The sequence below is a fragment of the Etheostoma spectabile genome, unplaced genomic scaffold (genome assembly GCF_008692095.1).
Source record: "Etheostoma spectabile isolate EspeVRDwgs_2016 unplaced genomic scaffold, UIUC_Espe_1.0 scaffold00010541, whole genome shotgun sequence".
Taxonomy (NCBI): Eukaryota; Metazoa; Chordata; class Actinopteri; order Perciformes; family Percidae; genus Etheostoma; species Etheostoma spectabile.
In genome coordinates, this window is record NW_022603840.1 from 882 (window position 1) to 11,191 (window position 10,310).

Here is a 10,310-nt window from a genome sequence, read left to right on the forward strand (position 1 = left end):
GATCTGGCTCTTAATTTGGACTTCAGTTATAGCCTTAGTGTCAATAATCACATTATTTATCATCCCGGGTTTTAATTCAGAGTCTACTGACTTTTTATTTTATTGATTTTTAACATTTCATTGTTTCATTATGGTCATTTTTAATCTTGCAACATGTAACTTCTTGTCGTTCCTCTTTGTGTTTTGGGTCTTTGAGCTGCAGGTGTGTGTGTGTGATCAGTGCTTCGTGAATAAAGTGGCGTTTACCTGCCGTGAACCGCGACCGCAGCGACGCCCGTCCTCTCAATCCTCCGCACCAGACTGAGCGTCTCCTCCAACTGGAACCAGTGAAGAACACCAAACCAGTTAAAGGACATCGATGGAGACGAAGATGAAGATTTTGAATTTTAGTGTAGCTGACTTCACCAGCTGACTTCTCTATTGGCTGTTGAACAGGAGACGTCTCTTTCGTAGAGCGTCCTCTGGTGGACAGACTATGCAACACCAACCATGTTATGAGGGATGGTGCTGCATAGTCTGTCCACCAGAGGACGCTCTACAGCGTCCCTGTTAGTGATGGCGTTGTATAGTCTGTCCACCAGAGGACGCTCTACAACGTCCCTGTTAGTGATGGCGTTGCATAGTCTGTCCACCAGAGGACGCTCTACAGCGTCCCTGTTAGTGATGGCGTTGCATAGTCTGTCCACCAGAGGACGCTCTACAACGTCCCTGTTAGTGATGGCGTTGCATAGTCTGTCCACCAGAGGACGCTCTACAACGTCCCTGTTAGTGATGGTAGTCCGTTTTTATTTAAAAAAAAATCCTTTATCAGAATATATATATATATATATATATATATATAAATAAATGCCGATACCGATAGATCGGGAAACGCTAATATCGGCCGATATATCGGTCGGGCTCTAGTTCTGTCGCCGGCGGGGGGGGGCATAACAAACGGAAACAGAAAACAATCCCAAACCTATGTAATTATAAGTTCTTCACATCTTACCGAAGGCAGGATTCTGATTTTACAGGTGACCGGTATGGAGACTCCTGCCACGAGCTTCCTGAGGATCTACGGAGAAAAGAAGGAGTCACCCCGCTGTCTTCAGTCTGCATATGACCAACGGTACTTAAACTACACACAGGGTGGAGGTGGATTAGAAAAGGTTCATATTTTCACCCAGGTACGGTGGCTAGAATAAGTTTAGCCCCCCCACCCCTAGGCTAAAGTTGATTAAAAAGAGGAATAAAAAAAACCATCTTTTGGAAATTGATCTTAATGTCTTACTTCAAAAAAAAAAAAAGAGGAAAATCCGACCTTTAAAGGGCACAAATTTACTTTGTGAAGGAATATTGTTTCATGAATAAATAAAGGTTCTTCCTTAAAATACAAGGTAATAATATAAGTTCCGTGCAAATCATATAAACGAACGTTTTGACAGATGTCACGGTGTCACCGATGTGAGTCGAGGGCAGATTTGAGTCGCGCATGCGTCACTTTGCGACAAGTAGTTAGCATACAAGATGCTAACGAGATGCTAACGAGAGACTTCTGTAACGTCAACACAGTAAAAATGGACCTACTTAACCAAGTTGTTTCACTGCTAGCTTTGCTACAAGTTAGCATCAAACACAACAAAGGCTGTCGGTTGAATGGTGTTTTGAGCTAACCGTCAGTAGAGACAGACCTGATTGGTTAGTTTCTCTCTACTGACAGACCTGATTGGTTAGTTTCTCTCTACTGACAGACCTGATTGGTTAGTTTCTCTCTCTACTGACAGACCTGATTGGTTAGTTTCTCTCTCTACTGACAGACCTGATTGGTTAGTCTCTCTCTACTGACAGACCTGATTGGTTAGTCTCTCTCTACTGACAGACCTGATTGGTTAGTCTCTCTCTACTGACAGACCAGATTGGTTAGTTTCTCTCTCTACTGACAGACCTGATTGGTTAGTCTCTCTCTACTGACAGACCTGATTGGTTAGTCTCTCTCTACTGACAGACCTGATTGGTTAGTCTCTCTCTACTGACAGACCTGATTGGTTAGTTTCTCTCTCTACTGACAGACCTGATTGGTTAGTTTCTCTCTCTACTGACAGACCTGATTGGTTAGTTTCTCTCTCTACTGACAGACCTGATTGGTTAGTCTCTCTACTGACAGACCTGATTGGTTAGTCTCTCTCTACTGACAGACCTGATTGGTTAGTCTCTCTCTACAGACCGACCTGATTGGTTAGTCTCTCTCTATTGACAGACCTGATTGGTTAGTCTCTCTCTACTGACAGATCTGATTGGTTAGTCTCTCTCTCTACTGACAGACCTGATTGGTTAGTCTCTCTCTACTGACAGACCTGATGGTTAGTCTCTCTCTACTGACAGACCTGATGGTTAGTTTCTCTCTACAGACGACCTGATTGTTTAGTCTCTCTCTATTGACAGACTGATTGGTTAGTTCTCTCTCTACTGACAGACCTGATTGGTAGTCTCTCTCTATTGACAGAGACTGATTGGTTAGTCTCTCTCTACTGACAGACCTGATTGGTTAGTCTCTCTCTACTGACAGACCTGATTGGTTAGTCTCTCTCTCTACTGACAGACCTGATTGGTTAGTTTCTCTCTACTGACAGACCTGATTGGTTAGTTTCTCTCTACTGACAGACCTGATTGGTTAGTCTCTCTCTACTGACAGACCTGATTGGTTAGTCTCTCTCTCTACTGACAGACCTGATTGGTTAGTTTCTCTCTCTACTGACAGACCTGATTGGTTAGTCTCTCTCTCTACTGACAGACCTGATTGGTTAGTTTCTCTCTCTACTGACAGACCTGATTGGTTAGTCTCTCTCTACTGACAGACCTGATTGGTTAGTTTCTCTCTACAGACCGACCTGATTGGTTAGTCTCTCTCTATTGACAGACCTGATTGGTTAGTTTCTCTCTCTACTGACAGACCTGATTGGTTAGTCTCTCTCTATTGACAGACCTGATTGGTTAGTCTCTCTCTACTGACAGACCTGATTGGTTAGTCTCTCTCTACTGACAGACCTGATTGGTTAGTCTCTCTCTCTACTGACAGACCTGATTGGTTAGTTTCTCTCTACTGACAGACCTGATTGGTTAGTTTCTCTCTACTGACAGACCTGATTGGTTAGTTTCTCTCTCTACTGACAGACCTGATTGGTTAGTCTCTCTCTCTACTGACAGACCTGATTGGTTAGTTTCTCTCTCTACTGACAGACCTGATTGGTTAGTCTCTCTCTCTACTGACAGACCTGATTGGTTAGTTTCTCTCTCTACTGACAGACCTGATTGGTTAGTCTCTCTCTACTGACAGACCTGATTGGTTAGTTTCTCTCTCTACTGACAGACCTGATTGGTTAGTCTCTCTCTCTACTGACAGACCTGATTGGTTAGTTTCTCTCTCTACTGACAGACCTGATTGGTTAGTTTCTCTCTCTACTGACAGACCTGATTGGTTAGTCTCTCTCTTCCTCCTTTAATACGTTAAAACACAGTCGGTCAGACACGCCGTCTGGCTGAAGGACTCACCGCCTCGATCTTGTCGGGGTCCGAGAGGAGAGCAGCTCCCATCCCGCCCTGCAAGAGGTCAGAGGTCATCAAGGGTCAAAGGTCAGAGCAGCGGCGTGGTTGCTGTTAACAGGGAACTCACCTTGGTGGAGTATTCCTTGGGACAGCCCATGTTCACGTCGATGGCCGCCACGTCCTTCTCCCTAAAAACCACACGCAACTCGTCTTTAATGAGTCATCTTCGTTATGTCTCCCCGTCAAAATACAAAATCACACCTCTGTTGACGCTTTTTATCCACGTTTTTTACTTTTTTTCACGTTTGACTTTTTTTTTTTGATGTTTAACACTACGTAACACTAACTTATTAACTTTAGTTTTACAGTTATTTTTGGAATTTATGGTCAATAAACCTCATTTATAGGAAATTATACGTATTTATATTCTTTTTAATTCCCCAAAATAACATGATTGATTCCAACGCTCTTTGCCAAGTACAAATCTCTACTTTCATTAATTTTGGGTCTTATTCTATTTTATAGCATTGTAAAACAAATGGAAGTGTTGTTGAAATAGTATTGAGTAAAAGTTGACATATTCCAGTCTGTGATTATCATCAACATCCATTCCTTTAATTTTAGTCTCAATAATTCCTAATTTCTGCTTTTCTAACTCCAACATTAGGTATAATTTCCTATAAATGAGCTTTATTGACCATAAATTCCAAAAGTAACTGTAAAACTAAAGTTAATAAGTTATTACAACATAGTGTTATATGTCAAAAAAAGTGACAAACATTGAAAAAAAAGTGTATGAAAAAGGGACAAAAACGTTAAGAAAAGTTAGAAAACATCGATAACAAGCGTCAACAATAGTGTTGATTTTCAGTTTTGACGGGAAGACAACCCGAGGGTTAAGATGCGAGTTAAGGTCCAGAGACGGAGACTCACACGAGCCGGGCCACGGCCAGCGCTCGGTCCGGGTCCGCCGTCCCCTGAAAGGAAGAGGAGAAGAGACACTAGCTCCGTTTTTGTCTGAATTCTCTAAAGTTAAGCCCTTTCTGAACAGGCACGACCTAGAAAAGGCTATTCCTGCTTTTATTAGTTCAAGGTTGGACCGCTGCAATGCCCTCTATGTTGGTCTGACTCAGACCTCAATCTCACGTCTTCAACTTGTTCAAAATGCTGCTGCTCTTCGCTTTTTAACAAATACACCTAGACGTGCCCACATCACTCCCGTTCTCTACGCCCTGCATCGGCTCCCGGTGCGTTTTAGAATAGATTTCAAGATTTTATTGTTTGTTTTTAAGGCTTTAAAACGGTCTCGCCCCAGAGTATTTGTCGGAAATTTTAACTGTGCGGGAACACAACCGGTCTTTGCGGTCTTCAAGTCAGTTGATTTTAGAAGTCCCAAGGTCCAGGTCTAAACGGTGGGGGGATCAGGCTTTTGCGGTTGCTGCCCCGAGACTCTGGAACAAGTTACCCCCTGATATACGTGCTGTTACAGATGTCGCTCTTTTTCGGTCCAAACTCAAAACATATCTGTTCAGTCTGGCTTTTAATACGTAGCAGTGGTGGGACAATTTCATTCTTTTGTTTCTTTGTAACCTTTTCTGATTTTACTGTTTCTATGTTTACTCTTCTACTGGAGCTGCTGCCCCCGCGACCCGATACCGGATAAGCGGATGAAGATAGATGGATGGATGGATGGATGGATATGTTTACTCTTTCTGTTGTATGTTGTGATTTTACTCATTTTGTTAAGCACTTTGGATACCTGCTGGTAGTTGTAAAGTGCTATATAAATAAATTTTGATTGATTGATTGATTGAATTAAGTGATATCGAATGAAAAATGCCTTCGGGAAAGCGTAAAATTCGATGGAATTTCAAGATCATGGAGGAGCTGTAGGCGAGGAAACGAGAGCAGCTGAAGGAGCTGCTGACTCCACCCAAACGGCCGATGAGTACTAGCGCCGTCTCCTCCCTCTGAAACCCATTTCCTTGTTTCCTCTCTCCTCCCGTGCCTCCTCGGTGGGAGGTGTCGGCACACGATCCGTTCTGCGCACGTGCAGATGATAGTCGTGATGTACGAGGATTTACGGCTCTGCACGATCTGCTCCACAGTAGCGGTCTGCCGTTAGCCTCCCCCGGGGAGCTAACGTTAGTTTAGCTAACAGCTAATTTGGCTAACCGCTAGCTGAGACAGCATGGAAAAGACCCTCAAATGTGATATATACATTATATAACATAACAGCGTTATATGTAATATATAACAGCTGTTACGTCAGTTCTACTTTACTTGTGCTCATTTAAAACACAATCACTCAAAACTTGTCTTTATTATTACTGTAAAGTCTTAATTTAGCTGGAGCTGCTTTCCCCGCTGTTTAGTTTGAGTGACGTTGTTTTAGGCTGAATCAAAGCTAGCGGTTAATAACTCGATATGTCGCTTTCAGCTGGAACATGAGCTCTATTACAACCTGTCCCAAATTGATAATCATCAAAAGACAACCCAACAACAACCCTAAAACAACCCTACAACAACCCTAAAACAACCCTACAACAACCCAACAACAACCCCAAAACAACCCAACAACAACCCCAAAACAACCCCAAAACAACCCTACAACAACCCTACAACAACCCCCAAACAACCCTACAACAACCCCAAAACAACCCTACAACAACCCTACAACAACCCTACAACAACCCTACAACAACCCAAAAACAACCCTACAACAACCCCAACAAACCCTACAACAACCCTACAACAACCCCAAAACAACCCTACAACAACCCCCAAACAACCCTACAACATCCCCAAAACAACCCTACAACAACAACAACCCTACAACTCAGCTGGTGAGTGCACGCTGACAGCAGATATTTCGGTTTTTTCCCGTCTCACCATCTGAAGGACGACTCTGTCCCTCTCCCTCTCGCAGGTCCTGAACATCACTCCTCATCTGGGGCGACGAAGTCAACCGTCTCAAGAACCCGTGACGACACACACACCACACACACAACTACACACACACACACACACACACACTCACACACACACACACACAAACACACACACACACACCACACACACAAACACACACACACACACACACACACCACACACACACACACACACAACAACACACCCACACACACACACACACACACACACACACACCACACACACACACACACACACACACAACACACACACACACACAACACACACACACGGTAGTAGTATAGATAGATAGAGATATTATTGATCCCAATAAAATGGGGGATTCTATTGTTCCAGCAGCAAAATCAGCACACAGCACAGAATATAAATATAATGAAATACTAGGATACAATGTACATGAAATATAATATGATAAAATATTTGAATATATACAAGATAGGATATCCAAAGTTACGCGCTTGGAGTTTTGAAAGCTCTGGACCGTAACCAACTCACCGTTCACAACTCGGTGACACTGGGCCATCTTGATGTCGATCAACTCCTGAAACAGAGAGTTCACACACGTTAGCACACGCTAACACACACTAATACACGCTAACACACGTTAACACACGCTAACACACGCTAACACAAGCTAACACACGCTAACACAGGTTAACACACGCTAACACAGGTTAACACACGCTAACACAGGTTAACACACGCTAACACACGTTAACACACGCTAACACACGTTAACACACGCTAACTCACGTTAACACACGCTAACACACTTAAAGCATGAAGACAACATGAAGACAACATGAGGGCAACACTAGACCTGTTGGGTCCTTGTAAATTCTGGAGTGTGCTCTATCTGTAAAGTGTCTTGAGATAACTCTTGTTATGAATTGATACTATAAATAAAATTGAATTGAACACGAGGGCAACACGAGGGCAACATGAGGACAATATGAGGACAACATGAGGACAACACGAAGACAACACGAGGACAACATGAGGGCAACATGAGGGCAACAGGAGGACAATATGAGGACAATATGAGGACAACATGAGGACAACACGAAGACAACACGAAGACAACACGAAGACAACACGAAGACAACACGAAGACAACACGAGGACAATATGAGGATAACATGAGGATAACATGAGGGCAACATGAGGGCAACATGAAGACAACATGATGACAACACGAAGACAACACGAGGACAATATGAGGATAACATGAGGATAACATGAAGACAACATGATGGATAAAAACAACAATAATCTCTGAGCCGATTACTTGTACAGCAAAATTTGGAAATGCTGATGCTCTCATTTAAAAACACTGACACCGTTGAGAGACCCACCTCACAGTAGACCACATCGGCTCCGTAGTCCAGCGCCAGCAGCCTCATGGGCAGAGTCCCGACCCGGACCATCGGCGCCAGGGCGGTGATGTTGCTGAAGCTCAGCCTGCCTGCTGCCATGGTGACGGCTCAGTCGTCCTGGTAACAACACCGAGGAGGCAACAGTCACATCGACACGTATCTGCAAAAACAGGGTTGGGACTTCAACCCTCTCGGGTCCCTCGGGTCAAACTGACCCGGGACGTATTTGGGGTTTTAAAAACAATTCTGAAATAACATTTTACTTCATAATCTATCAACAAATATCGTCTTTATCTCAGTTTCCAAAAGCTGAGATAACATCTATGTTCAGGGAATGCATCAGTCTCTACTAGCACACTATTAAACATGGAAGTGGGGTTTTTATCATAAGTTATAATTCATGTTAAAAATCCACTATGGAAACAACATGAGTGTCATATCCAGAATAATGTTCTGAGTCAGGAATACATGTTCATCACAGGAAATAAGGAAAGAACGCTGATTTCAGGTAGAAAACATGCAACTTGTTCCATTTTTATTCTTCTAACAAAAATTTGAAATGGGTCAATTTGACCTGAATACCAGACGAGGGTTAAACTACTAAACTACTAGGGATGGAGGGGGGTAATACTGTATCGATACACAGAAGCCAAGTATGGATCTGTTATTATATATTATATATATTATATATTATATATATTATATATAATATATGTGTTGGCCGTTCTGCAGTGATAACATTGAAGATGAACGAACAGAGACATTTTTCTTTTTAGATGAAACAGATGTTGATGAGTTTCCTTTTGGAGACGTCGTTAGAAATTGGGAAATATTAGAAGTTAGAATCGCAATACTATCGTATCGTGGCGTAAGTATCGGGATGATATCGTATCGGGAGGCGCCTGCTGACCCCCCCCCCCCCCCCCAGCCCCCTATAAACTACACTCTACAACACCGAGGCCTGAACAACCAATCACACGTCGTCATAGTGGACCGGATAACATCCTCTGCAGTCTTCAGAGAGTTCTCCATCAATCAGCCTGACACGTGGAGCGTTGGAGCCCAATCACAGCGCTAACCGAGTCCTCCTGCTGTCCATTTCCACCGCCGGTTCGACGGCTGGACACAAAACCCCCGTCTCCCCGAGCCGGTTCTCCCCGGTGAGAGCTCTTCATCCACTTTGCTCTTCACAGCACGCGCCAGGAAAAAATATGACATGGGTCAATTTGACCTGAACACCAGAAGAGGGTTAAACCGTGTGTTGTCTTCCCGTCGACCGGCAACTTTTTGTTTTCTGGGGTCAAAATTTAACGTTTTGGTCCTTTTTTGGTACACGATCCGTCCCGCATGCACGATGCGTTCTGCCCACGTGCAATAGGTTAGCACACGCCCAGATGATGTCATGATGTAGAGCAGGGGTCTTCAACAGGGGGTCCGCGACCCCTAGGGGTCCGCGGAGGTACTGCACGGGGGTCGCGAAAGTTTTGGTTGATTAGACTTTTTTATTATATCCACCCCCCCCCCCCCCCCCCCCCCCTGCAATTTTTCCACTAATTGAAATGTCTTTAAATCCACATTAACATGAATTCAACACACTGTAGTGAACAGATAAATGGAGGCAGAAGATGTCTTTCAGTCATCAATGCACACATGGCACTATAGGACCAGTTTGATAGAACACCATGTTATACAATATATATAATTAGGGGGTCCCCGCTCCATCTCGCCATCAGTTTGGGGGTCCTTGGTCTGGAAAACATTGAAGACCCCTGATGTAGAGGATTTACGGCCCTGCACCATCTGTTCCACAGTAGCGGTCTGCTGTTAGCCTCCACCGGAAAGCTAACAACGCTAGTTTAGCTAACACCTAATTGGGCTAACCGCTAGCTGGCAGCTTGATTCAGCCTAAAACAACGTTACTCAAACTAAACAGAGGGGAAAGCAGCTCCGCTAAATTAAGAACTTTACAGTAATAATAAAGACAAGTATGGAGTGATTGGATTTTAAATGAGCTCAAGAAAGTAGAACTAGCGTAACAGCTGTTACATATGTTAAACGTTATTTATAACTTTTGAGGGTCTTTTTACACAGCCTGCTCTCATGATAGCGGTTAGCCGAGTAGCTGTTAGCTAAGCTAACGTTTGCTTTCCGGTGGAGGCAAACAGACTTTCTTTACTGTCTATGGGAACAGATCGTGCAGCGTCGTAAATCCTCATGCATCATGACATCATCATGACATCATCATGACGTCATGATGAGGTCATGACGTTATCATGACATCATCATGACGTCATCATGACGTCATGATGATGTCATGATGATGTCGTATGACGTTATCATGGACATCTCATGACGTCATCATGACATCATCGTGACATCATCATGAGTGACGTCATCATCATGACATCATCATCATGGCATCATCATGACGTCATCATGGCGTCATCATGGCGTCAT

The 10,310-nt window shown here is 43.6% G+C and overlaps 1 protein-coding gene across 1 annotated transcript; it reads right to left on the reverse strand.

Moving 5' to 3' along the window:
• Positions 1-246: 246 nt before the first annotated feature.
• LOC116679324 (tRNA-dihydrouridine(20) synthase [NAD(P)+]-like) lies at positions 247-6,504 on the reverse strand (the record flags this gene model as incomplete). Its single annotated transcript, XM_032508988.1, is given in 6 exon segments — positions 247-317; positions 992-1,057; positions 3,532-3,579; positions 3,653-3,713; positions 4,459-4,502; positions 6,418-6,504. Coding segments are annotated over 6 exon segments (338 nt in total), but the record flags the coding sequence as incomplete, so codon positions are not given.
• Positions 6,505-10,310: the final 3,806 nt, after the last annotated feature.